Here is an 18,944-nt window from a genome sequence, read left to right as displayed (position 1 = left end):
CGGAAAGAATCAGTGAACTGCAGAGAGAACAAAAGAAACTGTCCAATCTATAAAACAGAAAGAAAACAGATACAGATGAAAAGGTCGCCAAGTGCTTGCGAGAATATAATGAAAGAGCTGAGATCCGTGTTTTGGAGGTCAGGGAAGAGCAGAGACTGGCTGGGCCAGAAAGAGCGTTCAAAGAATTAATTCATAAAACTTCCCAAACTTGACCAAATTCTACAGAAGCAAACAAGCATGCCAGAAAGTTATTGGCATAGACGGATAAACCTATAAATACCATATGCCTACACAAATAAACAACACAGTCAAATTTCTGAACACTAAAAACCAAAGAAAAAAGGTCCTTAGGGTAAGAGAGAAATGAGACCTTACCTATAAGGAAAAACAGATTTGAAAGATGGAAGATGTCTCATCAGAAACCCGGAGGCAAGAAGGAACGGGCACATTTTTCAAGTACTCTATCCAGTGAAATATCTTTCAGTAACCAAAGGCAGAAATCAAGATATTCTCAGATGAAGAAAAACTAAGAGAATTTATTGCCAGCAAACCTACCCTAAAATAAAGGCCACACACAGTTTGTTTAACAGAAAAATAACCATAAGAGAAGGAATCTTGGAACACCGAGAAGAAAAAAAAAGAACACAGGAAGTAAAAATATGGACAAATAGAATAAAATTTCCTTTGTCTATTGAGTTTTCACAATTAAATTTGCCAGTTCCAGCAAAAACTGCAACACTCTCTGATGTGGCTCAAGATGTATATATAGGAAATATTTAAGGCAACGGTGTTACGAGTAGGTAAAGGTAAAGGAACGTAAAGGGAGGTAAGGTTTTCATATTTGACTTGAAATGGCAAAATGAGCATATAGTTGACAGTGATAAATTTTGTATACATAAAGTAATACTGGCCAGGCACAGTGGCTCATGCCTGTAATTCCAGAACTCTGGGACGCTGAGGCCAGAGGATTGGATGAGGCAACGAGTTTGAGGCTGCAGTGTGCTGTGACGACCCATTGCACTCCAGCCTGGGCAACGAAGCAAGACCCTGTCTCTTAAATTAATTAATTAATAAAAGTATACCTAGAAGAACCACTGGAAAAGCTATACAACAATATACACGTGATAACATAAACGTCCAAAGTAAGTCAGACAAAAGAAAACAAAGAAATAAAAACACAGAAAAAGCAAAAAGCCAAAGAAATGGCAGACTCAAGCCTTAACATTTCAATACTTACATAGTTACAATAAATAAAAGGAGTGTAAATATATCAATTAAATGACAAAGATTGGGAAAGTAAATTTAAAAATCTGAGTTGTGCTATCTATAAGAAACTCACTTTTTATATAATAATTTAGAGACACTGAAAGTAAAAACATGAAAAATATTTATCATTCAAATATCAGTCAGAAGAAAGCAAGATTGGCTATACTGATATCCAGTTACCTAGGCTTCAAAGCAAAGAAAAATTTCCAGACAGACAGAAACATTAAATAGTGAAGACAAACAATTATATCTGTATATGCTTTAAATAACACTGCTAAAAATATATGTGTAACAAAAACTGATTGACCTCAAAGTGGAAATAGACAAACAGACAATTACAGCTGAAGACCTCAGTACCTTATGAACAACTGATTCACAGCAATGAGACAGAAAATCATTAGGATAGAGGAGAACTCAACACCTTCATAATCAACAGAGTCTAATCAAAATTTGTAGACCATCTACCCAGCAGCCACAAAACACACATATTTTTCCAATGTTCACAGAACAAATATCAAGTAGGCCACATTGTGCATAAAACAATCCTCAAAAATTTAAAAGAATTCTAATTATACAGAGGACATTTTCTGGATACTGTGGAATTTAACTAGAAGTAAATGAGAGAAAAATAACAGAAAAGTCTACAAACACTTGGAAGCTAAATAACGTATATTTAAACAATATGTGGGTCAAAGGGAAAGTCTTAAGGGAAATTTAGAAATATATTTAATAAAATGAAAGGAAAATACAGTGACTAAAAATTCAAGCAAAATATCTAAGGAAGTGCTACAGAAACATTTATAGCATTAAATGAGTACATTAGAACAGGAAAAAAGTCTCAAATCAATAACCTAAGTTCCCACCTTAAGAATCTACAAAAAAGGAAATGCAAACTAAATGCAAGTAAGTAGAGGAAAAAAAATAAAGATGAAAGCAGATATCCGTGAAATAAAAAAATAGAGAAGCAATAGAGAAATCAAAGAGCTACAAATAATAAGATCAATAAAACTGACAAACCTCTGTTAATCTTGCTAAAAGAAAAACACAAATTACCAACGGCAGAAATAAGAGGTATCACTATAAACACCGCAGACATCATGACAATAATATAATAACTATAAACAACTCTAAACAAATTTAATATAACTTAGGTAAAATGAACCAATTTCTCAAAAAACACAATTTACCCAAACTCACCTAATAAGAAGTAGATAATTCAAATAGCCTTAATTACTAAGAAAATTTAAATCGTAAACATCTCCCTAAACAGTTACCTTAAAGCCCTGATGGTTTCAATGAAGAATTCTAACAAACATCTTAAAGATCCAACACCTAGTATACACAGTATTTTCCAGAAAATAAAAAAGGTGGGAATACTTCCCACTTTATAAAGCTAGGATTACCCTGGCACCAAAACAAAAGATATCATAAAAAATGAACATATATGCAAAAACTCATTTACAAAATATTATGAAATTGAATTCAACAATACACAAAAATAATTATATGCAATGACCAAATAAGAGTTTATTCCAGGGCTGCAAGGCAGGTATATAACCCACCACCTTAACTGGCTAAAGGAAACTCACATGGTTATATCAACTGATGCAGAAAATGCACAAACACAGCTTTTCTGAGGGCTCCCTTAGGAATTTATTTCAGTTTTGCTTGTCTCTGAGTGCTAGTGGGATCCAGCATACCCTAGATGCCTAGGAGCTGCTTAAAATAAAAAAAAGTGAGCTGGACTAGAACCAAGATTAGAGAAGCCCCTGGAATCTCTGGCAAAGGCCGACTGGTGAAGGTCTTTCCCTGTACAAAGCCAGTTTGTGAAGATTCGGAAAGGCGAAGGTTTCATTTAATATGCACACCAAATGCAGAATATAAAGAAATGAGGAACAGGGAGATATGTTCAATAAAATAAAATGTTAAATCTTCAGAAACTAATCCTAATGAAATGGAGTTATATAATTTACCTGACAGAGAATTCAAAATAATCATCATAAAGATGCTCACTGAAAACAATATCTGAATAAAGTGAATTTTCAATGAAGAGACAGAAAATATTTTTAAATTACCAGACAGAAATCACGGAGCTAAAGAATACAATAACTGAACTGAAAAAAAAAAAATCGTCAGAGGGATTCAACAGCAGACTACATTAAACAGAAGAAAAGATCAATAAATTAAAAGATAGGTCACTGGAAATTATTCAGTAAGAGGAGCACAAAGAAGAATGAAGAAGGGAAAAGAAACCTTAAGAGACTTAAGGGACACCATCAAGTGACTAATATGTATACTGAGTTGCAGAAGGAGAAGAGAGAGAGAAAGAGCCAAAACAGCATATTTAAAGAAATAGATCTAGAAAGTACAGATGATTCAAAATACGACAAACCCCGAGAAATCCACACCAAGACACGCTACAAAAAAGTGTCAAAAGTCAAAGACAAAGAATTTTCAGAGTTGCCAGAGAGAAGCCACTTGTCGTTACATGCATTCATGTCATAAGACGATGGACAGATTTCTTTCATCAGAAATCTTGCAGGACAGCAGGCAATGAAAAAACCATAGTCAAAATTCTGGGGGGAAAAAAAGTATACCTGGCAGAACTCTCCCTCAAAAATGAAGGCAAGACAAACACTTTTATCACCACATGACCTGACCTGCAGGAAAAACTAAAGAGAGTTTTCAAGTTGAAAGAACGCTAAATAGCAACACAATAGGAGAAGAAAATATAAAACTTGCTGGGAAAGGTAAATACACAAAGAATACTGCATTATTGTAACAATGGTGAATAAGTGACTTGTAGTTATTTTATAAAAGGCAAAAGTATTAGAAATAATTATAACTAAAAATGTGAATGGATGCACAATATAAATGGATACAAGTGTGTGAAAATAGCAGTAAAAGTGTAGTTTTTGTATGTGATTGAAGTTAAGATATTATCGTAAGATAGACTGTTACATGTTTAAGATATTTTATGTGCGCTGTACAGTAACCACAATGATATACCTGCAGAAGTTATAGAAAAGAGAAAGGAATCCAAGCACATCAACACAAAAAAGTTAATGAAGCACAAAGACAGCAGGAGAGGTAAAGAGGAGCAACAGAAATACACGACAAATAGAAACAATTCCCAAAATCGCAAGAGTAAATCCTTCCCAATCAGTATTTACATTGAATGTAAATGAATTAAAATCTTCAGTCTAAAGACGCAAGAGAAGCTGAATGGATAAGAAAACAAGGACCGACTCTATTTTTTGTGTTTTTTATTTCTTGAGACAGGGTCTTACTTTACTGCCCAGGCTGGAGTGCAGTGGGGTGACTGTGGCTCACCTCAGCCTCTGCTTCCTAGAATCAGGTGATCCTTCTGCCTCAGCCTCCCAAGTAGCTACAGCTGTGACTACAGGCATCATCACCATTCTCAGCTAATTTAAAACTCTCTCTCTCTGTGTGTGTGTGTGTGTGTGTGTGTGTGTGTGTGTGTGTGTGTTGATGGGGTTTTGCCACACTGCCCAGGCTGGTCTTGAACTCCTGGGCTTAAGGATCCACTCACCTCAGCCTCCCAAAAAGACAAAATAAATTTGCTAACAACTGTCACAAGAGATAAAGAAGAACAATATATAATGATGAAAAGATTGATTCACCAGGGAGATAGAACAATTACACGTAGATATGCACCCAACATAAGAGCAACTGAAAATATAACAAGAACATTGACAGAACGACGGGAGAAACAGCAACGTACTAACAGCAGGAGACATCAATACCTCTCTCTCAGTTATGGACAGAACAATCAGACAGAACATCAACAAAGAGGTACAATGGGCTGGAACAACACCAGACCAAATAAATCCAACAGACACTCACAGAACATTTCACCTGTAGCAGAATACACATTCTTCTGAAGCACACACAAAACATTTACATTTTATGTCACAAAACAAGTATAATAAATTTAAGAAGACAGACATTTCTTACCACAATGGAATGAAACCAGAAATCAACAGCAGAAGAAAAACTAGAAAATTCATATATATGTGGAAAGTAAACCACACACATTTGTACAACCAGAGGACCAAAGAAGAAATGAAAAGGGAACTTAGAAGACATCTTGAAAGATAAAAATGAAAACGCAGCACATCCAAACTTATGGGATATAAGAAAAGCAGCATCAAGAGGGAAATTTATATCTTATACAAAAAGGAAAAAAAATCATATAAACAACCTAACTTTTCAATGACTTAGAAAATGAAACATAAAATAAGTCTGAATTTAGTAGAAGGAGGAAAATAATAAGTATTAGAGCAGAAATAAAGCAAGGAATAGGAAATAAGAGAAAAAAAATCAGAGAATCAGCAAAGAGTTTGTTCCTTGAAAAAATAAAATGGACAAACTTTTATTTAGACCAAGAAAAAAAGAAGTCAAATAAATAAATTAGAAATAAAAAGGAGACACTGCAACTGATGCCACAGAAATAAAAAGATCTGTAAAAGACAACAATAAACAATTATATGTCAATGAAATGGGGAACCTAGAAAAAAATGGGTAAATTCCTAGATACATACAACCTACTAAGACTGAATCATGAAGAAACAGGAAGTCTAAATAGACCAATAACTAGTAAGGAAACTGAATCTATAATCAAAAACCTTCCAGCAAAGACAAGTCCAGGACTAAATAGTTCACTAGTGAATTCTATCAAACATTTAAAAAAGAATAATGCCAATCCTTCTCAAATGCTTTCAAAAAAACTAAAGAGGAAGGAAGACTCAGACTTGTGAGTCCTGCATTACTCTCACATGAAAAGCAGTCAAAAGTATTCCAAGAAAAGAAAACAACAGTCCAGTGGCCCTGATTAACATAGATACCAAACTCCTCAATAAAATACCAACAAACTGAATTCAACAACACATTAAGAGGTTCATAACCAAGCGGAATTTATCTCTGGGATGCAAAGAAGGTCCAACACATGAAAATCAATTAATGTAATACACCACATTAACAGAATGAGCAGAAAAAATCATTCAATCTTCTCAGTAGATGCAGAAAAAGTGTTTGACAAAATTCCACACCCTTTCATGCTAAAAAATGATTGGGACAGGAGGAATAGCAGAAAATTACCTCAATATTATAAATGCCACATATGAAAATCCGCCAGTGAATTGCATACTCAGTGGTGAAAACCTGACAACTTTCCCTCTAGCCTCAAGGACAAGGCAAAGATGCCCACCCACCATTACCACATCTATTCAATATAATACTTTAGGACCTAGCCAGAACGATTCAACAAGAAAAGGAAGTAAAAGGCATCCAAATACTAAAGAAGTGAAACTCTCCCTATCTACAGATGACATGATCTTACATACTGAAAACCCTAAAAACTCTACCAAAAGACTGTTAGAACTAATAAATAAATTCATTGAAGTTGCACAATACAAAATCAACATCAAAAATCAGTGTTTTTTTTTTTTTTTTTTTTTTTTTTGAGACAGAGTTTCGCTCTTGTTACCCAGGCTGGAGTGCAATGGCGCGATCTTGGCTCACCGCAACCTCCGCCTCCTGGGTTCAGGACATTCTCCTGCCTCAGCCTCCTGAGTAGCTGGGATTACAGGCACGTGCCACCATGCCCAGCTAATTTTTTGTATTTTTAGTAGAGACGGGGTTTCACCATGTTGACCAGGATGGTCTCGATCTCTTGACCTCGTGATCCACCCGCCTCGGCCTCCCAAAGTGCTGGGATTACAGGCTTGAGCCACCGCGCCCAGCTTCAGTGGCATTTCTATATGTTAACAGTGAACTATCTGAAAAAGAAATTACAAAAGCAATTCCACTTATAATAGCTTCAAAAAACAAAATACTTATTAATGAACTTAACCAAGGAGGTGAAAAATCTGTATACTGAAAACTACAAAACAGTGATAAAATAAAGAAAACACAAACAAATGGAAAGACACCACTCATTCATGGATGGAAGACTTAATATTGCTAAAATATCCACACTACCCCAGTGATCTATAGATTCAATGCAATGCCCATCAAAATTCCAGCAGCAGTTTTTACAGAAATAGAAAAAAACAATGTTGACATGAAATAACAAAAGATCCCAAATATTCAAAACAATCTTGGGAAAAAAGAGAGCTGAAGGCATTTCACTTCCTGATTCCAAAATATGTTACAAAGCTACAGCAACTAAAACAGTATGGCACTGGCATAAAGACAGACATAGAGACCAATGGAGCAAAATAGAAAGTCCAGAAATCAATCTATGCATATATAGTCAACTGATCTTTGACAAGAGTGCCAAGAATACAAAAAACAAGGAAAAGATAGTCTCTTCAACTAGTGGTGTTTTTTCTTTTTTTAAAGAGGAAAAGAACTGAAACAATAAGTGTAAAAAATTTAATACTTGAAGAAATAAATTTTTTTTTCTTTTTATTTTTTCTGAGACAGAGTCTTTGTCACCCAGGCTGGAGTGCAGTGGTACGATCTTGGCTCACTGCAACCTCTGCCTCCTGGGTTCAAGGGATTCTCCTGCCTCAGCCTCCTGAGTAGCTGGGATTACAGACGCGCACCACCACACCCAGCTAATTTTTTGTATTTTTAGTAGATATGGGGTTTTACCGTGTTGGTCAGGCTGGTCTCGAACTCCTGACCTTGTGATCCACCCACCTCAGCCTCCTAAAGTGCTGGGATTACAGGCGTGAGCTACCGCATCACCCAGCCTATTTCAGGAATATCTGTAAACATTCTAATTGTCACGGTAAAGAAAATGGATTACATTTTCCAGTAAGACACAGGACTTTTCGATTTGGGTATATAATGAAACAGGAAACAGAAAAAAAAATCCATATAAAAAGGTATCTCAGGCAAGAATTAAAGAAGAAACTGGTGTGGCAATGTTAATATTAGGCAACATTTAGTTCAATAGGCATTAAATGGGTCAAAGAAAGATGATTTATAGTAATAAGACAGGCATCCTGTCAAGAAGCTAGAAATATAATGAACTTTCAGGGTGATGATGATGATGGCCATTTTTGAACTCTTTAACTGGTGTTACTCTACCAGTTTCAAACACATCACAACAGCTCTCATCTATTTTACAAATGAAGAAAGAGGCTCAGTGAGTCTAATTAACTTGCCCACAGTTACTCAGCAGAGGGGTGGGATAGCCAGGATTCAAAGCCACATAGTTTTTATGCTTCGTCTCAAGGACGTTATTCTGCTTTCAAAAGTCAAAACTTCATACAGCATGTGCACAAGTGAACAGTAAAAAGAAAGATGGAAACTAGATCAGTTTCAAGTCTGCTCCAAATATCTCACATGTGGGGATGATGCTAAAACAGTAAGCATAACAAAATTTAATAGTTGGAGAAATAAATATTTCAGGAACATTTAAAATATTCCAATTGTCACAGTAAAGAAAATAGATTACATTTTCCAGTAAGACACAGAACTTTTCAACTGTCTCAACTGTCAGTTCCTCTGTCTGGGATGGCTGGAATCCAGGAATTCCTATTAGAATTGGGTAAGTGTATACCCACAGCACTGCGATACGAATAATCTGTTTATTTGTTCAAGCAACACTTATTTCCTAAGATGCTGAGTGTTCTGGGTAAGCACTGAAGATGAACATGACAGAAAAGGCTGTTGCTCTTACAGAACATTCTAGAAGAAGTGTCAACACAGCAATAATTACAGTACAATAAAAAATGTGACTGGCTGGGTACTGGAAATTCGCAGTCCCTTTGAGGAGGTGACCTGTAATCTGAGATGCAAAAGCAAAAAAGGACTGCCCCGTGGCGATCGGAGGAGAAACATCCCCAGAGGGGCACATTCCAGATTGTTCAGCGCTGCCACTGGCACTGTCATCATTTATCCTCATCTGTGACATATGGCAGGCGTGAATGACCCCGTTCTACAGACAAGACAGCTCTCCTGGGGAGAACGCAGCACCCCCCAGCCTTCTTAAACAGACTGCATCCTATTGTGTAAAATTTAGGCTCTGCCTGTGTATATGCAGAGCCTAAATTTTTCTGAATAAATGCGAAACTGATCCCCACAGTAACTGTCCAAGGATCTTACTCGTGAAAATAACTTACAGCTTCCAAATTTCAGGGGGCAAGCATGTGCATCCATTGGGAAGTCCTCAAGCTGCATGGGGCACTCTGCAGAGATGGTCAAGCTGAAAAATAAGAGATGAAGACCTTTCAGTGACTCCCTCACCCTAGCCATTCACCGAGCCACCGTCACGTCCCAGAGAGCCATATTAAGTACTCTTAAAAATTAACAACTTTTATGAGATTATCTGAACTGTCCCCACGAAATTACATAAGTTGGCGTTGTAGGTGAGTATCATTCAGAAGTAAGGCTTAAATCAAATCCACTCAGGAGTTCGGTGGCTTAGGGCGAACTGCTTATAAAACAATTGAAGATGCCTTTAAAAGTTATTTATTCTTTGTTTCCTATCCTTGCTGAGCATTATCTATAAAGCTTTCCTTGACAAGGCTGAAAACGTATGCATTTTCTAAAATGGTTCATAAGCCCAAAATAGTAAACGTAGGATAAACGCACATATATTCATAGAATAGAGGAAAATACGGAAAAACTTTAAATAACAAAATTACAAATATCTACCATTTCACTTATAACTCCACGTGGTACCTTTAGTGCAGTTTTCCTATTTGTCCAAATTACGACGGGAACCTGGCTATAACCACCGTGTAACGGGCCAATGTGAAACTGTGTGGTAAGCGACCCTGAAATGTAAGAACAATCTCCTTGTACAACCTAATTATTATTTTCTTAATCCAGGCCTAGTCTTCCAAATTATAATATCGCCGAGCACCACCTCTGTCACCGATACGATGTAATGATGGTAGCCAGAGCTGGCGCGTGTGTGCCAGGCAGCCTGTGAGGTATTCCACCTGCACTGACTCCTCTCGCCTGAGCAGCACGGGGAAACCTGGCACTATCACTACCGCAGTTCACAAAGAAGAAAAGTGAGGTACGGACGTTAAGGAATCAGGCCAAGAATGCAGAGCTGCCCCATGGCGGAGCCATGACGATCACCCAGGCTGCCCGGCTCTGGCTGCAGAGGTTCCTGAAGGGCACCGCCACACGTGGCACGCGCCAGGCTCTGCTCTGTAGGAAGCCAGTGCACTCCCAGAGGCACCACACCCCAGTGCTTTCATTTCCTTGCCACCTTTACCAATGAGGGATGATTCTACATTTTAGCAATGAGCCCATCTTCTGTTTCTTAGCATTCTTTCCATTGTTTAAGATAAATGATAGTACATACAATGAAAGATGAAGATACAAAACAGTCAACTTAAAGGACACTTCCAAGCAGGAGAGCCAAGCTGGCCTGTGGCCTCAGCTCTAACAATCTGTGGCCGCAGGTGTAACACAGTGAACGGACACAGGAGCAGACTGAGGTGGGGGGAGGGGAGGGCGCGTCAAGTGACCTGAACGTCTTTGCTGCACTACTGAAGACCTCAGCCAGCAGCCCTGGCTCCATGCCTGCAGCCCCCCACGGTGACGCTAACAGCATTCTAACCCACGAGTCTATGCCATCGTCAGGGTGGACGTGGAGAGGGCTGCCTTCTCTCAGACACTGCCACGTCCGCCAGCCCCAGCAGGCACTCAGCTTCCCACTGGGTCTGGAGGTTGCCAGGGAGTCAGTCTATGGCCTGCGTTCTTCACCTCTCGGGGAGTCTGAGTTACCACCTGCCCCTTGCTCTCTGCCTGCATCCCCCTCCAAACCACGAGGCCACTGCAGGCCCCAGAACGGACGTTTCCGTCGCATGCCCTTACCCTCAGAGGAGGCCCCAGGGAAACCTGATCCCCAGGCCCCGTGAGGCACTCTGCCAGCTCCCGGTTCATTCCTCCCCCTTTCCTGGCCAACACTGTCTTTCTGCCATGGTGGGCTTCATTCTAGCTGTCTGGCCCTGAGAACTGCCCACCTTCCGAAAACGATTGCACTGACGATGGTGAAAGATGGCATTCTGACAAGCCATGTACACTGAGGAGCTGGCTTTTAGGGTACTGCAGGAGCGTGTGCGTGTGTGTGTGTGTGTGTGTGTGTGTGTGTGTGCAGCATGGGTGGGGGCGGGGAGGGTGCACACACACAGGTGGACAGAATTTAGCTGGATCTAATAAAAAGGACACTTTAAAAAAATTCCAGTAAAATTGTAACAAAGAGTTTTTCTACAATTACCATCTCAATAAAGGCTATTATTAGAGCCTTGTGAATTCTTCTCCCAGTTTTATAGAGCTCCTTAGAAGTAAATTTCTAAACCTCAGGAAAGTATACTTCATCTCTGAGAGTGTCTCTTTTCTAACACATGAATGTATTATTCAGATAAATCTCTCCGTAAGAACTGTTTCAGCCTCAGTCAGGAAATAAATTTAAATTTTCGATCCCTCTCAACATTTCAAAAACGGCCTATGCTTTTATAATACTCAAAAAGTCTCTCTCGGTGAAAGAAAGCCTATTCATGGGGCTCTTGAAATGTAGAATGCCTTGATGTGGAACCAGCCGCCTCTACACAGAGCTGAGATCAAGGCCTCTGTGGAGTGTGTGACTGTCACAGCACAAGAGAGCCAGCCAGGTCACCTGCTTGAAACCCTCACTTTTTACATAAAGAAGAGCAAGCCCAAAAGGTTAAGAAACTTGCCTGTGGAAAAGACTTCACTGAATTACTGGAAAATCCAGGAATCCAGTATTTTTTCCAAAGGTCTAATTTCTGTTTTACTTCCAATTTCTGTTGAGACATTGAAGCATTCACTTACTGCAGCATAATATCCCATTTTTGAACAACATCTTGGTTTCAGGGTAAGGGAAGGGGCATTTTTATAAGTTAAGAAAACTGCTTCAACTTGGATTTACATCCAAGTCTGCTCCAAACAAACTTTTATGGTAAGACGATGATGATGGTAATTGAGGGCTTAGGGTCTAATGTCTTGTGTTTCCTCAGAGACAGTTTTTGTTCATTTTTTCCCCTTTGAGCAGGCCACTGTTTCTTTGTATGTCTCTTATTTCCTCCTTGGAAACAGGACATTTTGATTATTACAACGTGGTGATGGTGGGTGTTATACTCTCCCACGTCCACAGTGGTTTTGTGTGCGTGTTTCTTTATGCCTGCCATGATTATTGTTGTTTGCTTGGTTGGTGAGTTTTTGTAAACTCTGTGTTGTTTGTTCTGTGGGGTCACTCTTTCCTTAGTTTATTGGTCCATTAATTATTTGATGGAGATACTTTTAATGCCTGCAACCAAAATTAAAAAAAAAAAAAAAAAGCCTCTCAGTCTTTGCAGATAAAGTCTGCCTGCACGTTAGAACACTCTTTAAGTGCTCACCAGGCAGTTTACAACTGTGCTATAATTTCACTTTTTTCTTGTGTGGAGTTTGAAGGTAGCCAGACATGAAAACTTTGGGTCTTTTGAGGTATGTTCTTAGCATGTGTCCAGGCCTGGGCATGCACATGACCTCTTAGGTTACCTGGTGTAAGTGGCACCTTCGCAGTCCTTGTTCCTCTTGTATATCTTGCCCCAGCCTCTTCTTTCCTAGCTTTATGATGAAAGAAATGCTTTCAGTTCTTAAACTTTGAATTTTATTTTGAGAAACTTTTGTGCATTTGTGCTGTTTCTCTTTTGTAGTATTTTTAAAGAATCAGGCTTATGTGTATTTTTTTTACATTTGATCTGTCAAGAAGATTTATTATGGGGTGTGCAGATGCACATAACAAATTAAACAAAAATATTTCCACTCTCTCGTCAATCATTACAGTGTCCACCTGAGAAACATGAGTATGTTTCTTGGTATGTGCCCAAAGGAACTGAACACTTATGTCTACACAAAAGCCTTCACATAAATGTTTATGGCAGCCTTATTCACAACTACCAAAACTTGGAAACAATCAAGATGTCCTTCCATAGATGAATGAATAAATGATAGTGTATGCAGACAACGCAGTGTTACGCCAAGGAAGCTTAAATGCATTTTACTAAGTGAAGTGAGCCAGTCAGAATATGACACACAGTATGATTCTAACTATGTGACATTCTGCGAAAAGGCAAAACTATGAAAGAGAGTAAACAGGTCAGTGGTTGTCAGGGGTTTGGGGGAGGGAGGGATAAAAACAAGCAGAGCACAGAGGATTTTCAGAACAGCAAAAACGCTCCTGTGATATCGTAACGGCAAGTACGTGTCATAATTTTGTCTGAACACCCACAACGTATGCCACAAAGAGTGAATCCTAATATAAAGTATGGACTTTGGGTAAGAAGGATGTGTCAGCTTAGGTTTCAGTTGTAATGTTTGTGCCATTCTGGTTGGGGATGTGATAAGGAGGGAAGCCATGTATGTGTCGGGATTTATGGGTTTACGGAAAATCTCTGTACCATACTCTTCCTTCGTCTGTAAACCTAAAACTGCTCTACAAAGAAAATTCTTTTAAAAATACAATCTTTCAGATCTGAGGGAGTTCACTGCTATAAGACTTGCCGTATAATAAATGCCAGAAATGAAAGGGCACACAAGGGGAACTCAAAACCATGTCAGGAACAGCAGTCACTGAAATCACATAGGTCAACATAAAACAAGTATTATGATATTTTCGGTTTGTAACCCCATATGATTTAAATAATAAAATAATATGATTTAAAATACAAATGTTTAATTTCCATATATTTGTGAATGTTTCCATTTTCCTCCTGATACTGATTTCTAGTTTTGATTTAAAAGACAAATGTATAAAATAATAATTATAAATCTATGGTAACATACAATTACAATCTATGTTATACAAACTATGTGTAAAGATACAATTTATGACAACAACAATGAGAAGACAGAGCTATGGTTTTTTTTTACATGCAACTGAAACTACGTTGCTTTTAACCCAAACTAGATTGTTATAAATTTCAATGTTAATTTTATTCTGCAGGGTAAACATTAAGAGACTAATTAAAAATATATATAGTAAAATTAATTAGATGAAAATTAAAATGGTACACTAAAAAACACAAAAGAAGGAAGAAATGCAAGAATTGTGGGATAAGAAATGAGTAAGACATGTAGAAAGCAAGTAGAAAAAAGGTAAAAGAGAAGGTCCTTCCTTTCAGCAATTCTGTTAAATGTAAATGGACTAAATATTTCAATTAAAAGGCAGATATTGGCAGATGTGATATAGATATATAAATTATCTGTTATGTCCAAGAGACTCATTTTAGTTCCAAAACTAGAAAAAAGCGAAAATTGAAAGGATGATAAAAGTATTCTATTAGGCCTGGAAGCCCTGCGCCTCCGGTTGGGTTCAGAACGATGAGCTCCATCGGCACCGGGTATGACCTGTCAGCCTCTACATTCTCTCCTGATGGAAGAGTTTTTCAAGTTGAATATGCTATGAAGGCTGTGGAAAATAGTAGTACAGCTATTGGAATCAGATGTAAAGATGGTGTTGTCTTTGGGGTAGAAAAATTAGTCCTTTCTAAACTTTATGAAGAAGGTTCCAACAAATGACTTTTTAATGTTGATCGGCATGTTGGAATGGCAGTAGCAGGTTTGTTGGCAGATGCTCGTTCTTTTGCAGACATAGCGAGAGAAGAAGCTTCCAACTTTAGATCTAACTTTGGCTACAACATTCCACTAAAACATCTTGCAGACAGAGTGGCCATGTATGTGCATGCATATACACTCTACAGTGCTGTTAGGCCTTTTGGCTGCAGTTTCATGTTAGGGTCTTACAGTGTAAATGACGGTGCACAACTCTACATGATTGACCCATCAGGTGTTTCATACGGTTATTGGGGTTGCGCCATCGGCAAAGCGAGGCAAGCTGCAAAGACGGAAATAGAGAAGCTTCAGATGAAAGAAATGACCTGCCGTGATATTGTTAAAGAAGTTGCAAAAATAATTTACATAGAACATGATGAAGTTAAGGATAAAGCTTTTGAACTAGAACTCAGCTGGGTTGGTGAATTAACTAATGGAAGACATGAAATTGTTCCAAAAGATATAAGGGAAGAAGCAGAGAAATATGCTAAGGAATCTCTGAAGGAAGAAGATGAATCAGATGATGATAATATGTAACATTTACTCCAGCATCTATTGTATTTTAAATTTCTACTCCACTGTAACTATTTAGCCCTGTGGATTATAAATACTCACTGTCCAATTTTCATTAAATTTTTGTCTTATAAAAAAAAAGTATTCTATTGAAATAAAAACCAAAGAGAACCTTACGACAAAATTTGTTGCAAGAGACAAAGATATTACATAAGAAGAAGTGGGTCTACATACCAAAATATATAGAAATTATAAACATGTATGAAACTCAAAATGGAAACAAATATTTATCAGACAAAACGGACGGACTTCAGAGAAAGATACACTAGTCTGCAGTAACCATTGGAGACCTCAATATCCCATTTTCAATAATGAGTAGCGTATCTAGAGAACACTGACAAGGAGACTTTCACTACACTATAAACCAACTGGACTTAACAGGCACATGTGAAACTTCCATCCAACAAAAGCAGAATACACATTATTCTCAAGCACACAGGCAGCATGCCCAGGACAGACCATGGGTTCAAGTACAAATCTCATACTTAAAAAAATCTAAAACCATACAAAGTATCTTTTCTGACCAAATGTAATGAAACTAGAAATCAGTATCAGGAGGAAAATGGAAACATTCACAAATATATGGAAATTAAACACGTTTCTAAATAACAAATGGGTCAAAGAACACATCCTAAGAGAATTTTAAAAATCTTTGAGGCCAGAAGTGGTAGCTCACACTTGTAATCCCAGCACTTTAAGAAGCCAAGGTGGGAGAACTGCTTAAAACCAGTAGTTCCTAACCAGCTTGGGCAATGTAGCAAGACCCTGTCTCTACAAAAATAAAAGTAAGTTAGCTGGGCATGGTGGCATGTATCTAACTACTTGGAAGGCTGAGGTGGGGGGATCACTGGAGCCCAGGAGTTCAGGCTGCAGTGAGTTATGATGGCACCACTGAACTCCAGCCTGGATGACAGAGCAAGACCCTGAGCCTAAAAAAAGAAAAATCTGTTGAGATAAATGAAGACAAAAACCCAAGTTATCAATACTTATGGGAGCAGCAAAAGCAGTGCTTGGAGTAAAATCTACAGCTCTGAATGCCCAAATTAAAAAAGAAAAACGATCTCAACTGGTAACTGAACTTTACACATTATGGAACTAGAAGAAAAAAAAAAAAAAAAAAGAGCGTGCTAAGCCCAAAGCTAGCTGAAAAAATGAAACAAAGACTGGATAAATGAAAGGAGACGAGAAAGCCCACAGCTTGCAGGGCTCACAGGCAGGTCAGAGGGAATCCTGACTGGGGATGTGAAGGCTCACAGGGTCCCCATCCACAGGAGCCAGTCCTCCGCCCTACAGATGTTGCTGTTTCAATCCCTGGATCTCCTCTTCCAGAATTCTGAACGCCTCTGATAATGAATGAATGCTTTGAGCTAGTATTTATAATGCCATTTAAATGCTGTAACAACCCAGACTCTTTCAAACGATGGCACCCCATCCCCTCTCTAAGGAGTAGACAGAAAAGGTGCTGTTGGAAGCATGTGGGTGAGTGGACACAAATTTGATGTACAAAGTGACACTCCGAAGCCCACCTGAGGGAAGCCTCACCAGAATGGCTGTACAGCGTCCTCCACCCTGAAGGATTCAGGTCACATTTTCTGTGGGTCTTGACTCACTGAGGAGAGGATTTGTTTTTCCATACTTGGAGACGTGACAGCAATTTTCCACCTATCTGCCAACCCGTAGCATTCTTCTCAATTTCTACGAAAGTGATCTGACCCTAAATCTCTTCCTTCCACTGCACATTTCAAAATACTCTATTTTCTACCACGGCAACTCATCTTATGTCTATCGTTCCCTCTAAGTGGCCAGGCAAATATTCTGGGACCATCTAGAGTTTCTGTGAATGAGGAAAAGGTTTCAGGTTGTTCTCGCTATTGTTAATTTACTGAGCTCAGGGCTACCAGTGCCCAAGTATCATTAACTTGGAAGAGATGTATTATTTTTTAGAAAACGGTAATAAAATGGGCACTAAAGAGCCCCTCCATGGGTAGGCTGCATCTGCAGCAAAGAATCAGAGACCTGTGATGGGGTAACTGACATGTAACAGGGAAAGCACCCAGAGGTGTCTTGTTCCACCCTCTCTAGGATTAAAAGGCATTTGAATCCTGAAACTTTAAATGTTATCAATAGGTAACTTGTACTTCTGTTGAGTTTGTAAAGAAAGGGATGGACGCCTTCGGTGTAAAGCTGGTGCGGCGTGTCCGGTGAGTCAGGGCTCTTGATCTGCACAGCGCTGGAGCTTTCCACTGCTTCTGCAGCAGTCTGCCGGGGCTGCCACCACAAAGTACCACAGACTGTGTGGCCTAAACTACAGACCTGGAATTTCTCACACTTCCGGAGGTGGAAGTTTGAGATCGAGGTGTCGGCAGGGATGCTCCTTCTGAGGCCTCTGTGCTTGGCCTGCAGATGGTCATCCTCTCCCTGTGTCCTCGCACGGTCTTCCTTCTGAGTATGCCTGGGTCCCAACCTTCTCCTCATCATCTGATGTGATCCGGTCACATCAGACGAGGGTCCTTCCTAATGACCTCAGATTCACTTAATTACCTCTTTAGAACCCCATCCCCAAACGCAGTCACGTTCTGACAACTGAGAGTTTAGGACTTCAACCTCAGAATCTGGAAGCAGCAGAGGCACGTCAGGCAGCTGCTCTGGCTGCTTCAAGTTCACGCTCATGTGCTCACTATGGTAACGGCAGCGGAGGGAGACCTCTGTCCACAGGCGGTGTCATCAGTGGGTTGTGAACCTGTTTACATCTAGAGATGTAAAAATATGCATGTCTACATTTCTAAGGTATAGAGTTTTTCTCTACATCTCAATGGACACTTCTTGAACTTACGTAACAAAACTTTTTGAAAACATGCAGAAAAATAAATCTCCTGAGGCACGGAGCAGTTACGCAGGTAATTGTGCTGCATCACTTTTGCCAGACTAGTGGTGACTGGGTTGGCCGGGTGGTCAACTGGCATCCTTCTGATGTGTGATGCACGTTCATGACTACAGCAATTTCTTTTTTCCTTTAAATACCCCCTCAATGTCTTCAGGCAAGTTAACCACACCGGAAGTTCTACTTATAAAGATAAACCTACTAACTCCTACTTTGGAGTCCTATAAATTGAAATAATAAAAATTACTGCAAAGTAGTAATTGCCTAACACACAGGCCTGGCTAAATGAAAAGATGGAGAAAGTCTTGTGATTGTTTATTTCTATTAAACATTATTTGTTCTTCCCCTAAAAAAAAAAAAAACAAATTTGGAAGCAACAGAATTCAGCCCATAGTCATATCCAATTAATTTCCATCTTGACCGCCGGCTGCTGGGTTTCTGGCCTGCCAATGATGGGACAGAGACTCACACTGACCGTGAGGAAATCCATTCGAATCAGTTAAATCGTGATGGTTGGTCAGCGAGATTTCAAAACAGGGCTAAAACAATTCAGTTTTTGAGAGAAATGATGTCCTCTTTCATACACCTCTTTTGCAAAGCTATTTTTGGCTACTTTGCAGAGACAACATGGACACACATACACAAAGATTCTTCAAGGCCCTTAAAAAGT

General features: G+C 38.9%; 1 protein-coding gene and 1 pseudogene across 3 annotated transcripts in view; one reads left to right on the top strand and one right to left on the bottom strand.

Annotated features, from left to right (window-relative positions):
• Window positions 1-18,944, bottom strand: part of GABRA5 (gamma-aminobutyric acid type A receptor subunit alpha5) — a 66,202-nt gene that overhangs the window by 22,563 nt on the left and 24,695 nt on the right. For all 3 annotated transcript variants that reach the window (XM_074400140.1, XM_039480096.2, XM_074400141.1), the window contains exon 7: window positions 9,366-9,448. In XM_074400140.1, the coding sequence (XP_074256241.1) occupies window positions 9,366-9,448 (83 nt within the window). The remainder of the gene's footprint in view (window positions 1-9,365; window positions 9,449-18,944) is intronic.
• On the top strand, window positions 14,558-15,474 carry LOC101052338 (proteasome subunit alpha type-3 pseudogene; annotated as a pseudogene).

This window comes from Saimiri boliviensis, chromosome 5, assembly GCF_048565385.1.
Source record: "Saimiri boliviensis isolate mSaiBol1 chromosome 5, mSaiBol1.pri, whole genome shotgun sequence".
NCBI lineage: Eukaryota > Metazoa > Chordata > Mammalia > Primates > Cebidae > Saimiri > Saimiri boliviensis.
The sequence above is the reverse complement of the archived record's forward strand: the minus strand, read 5'-3'. Positions and strand labels throughout refer to the sequence as shown.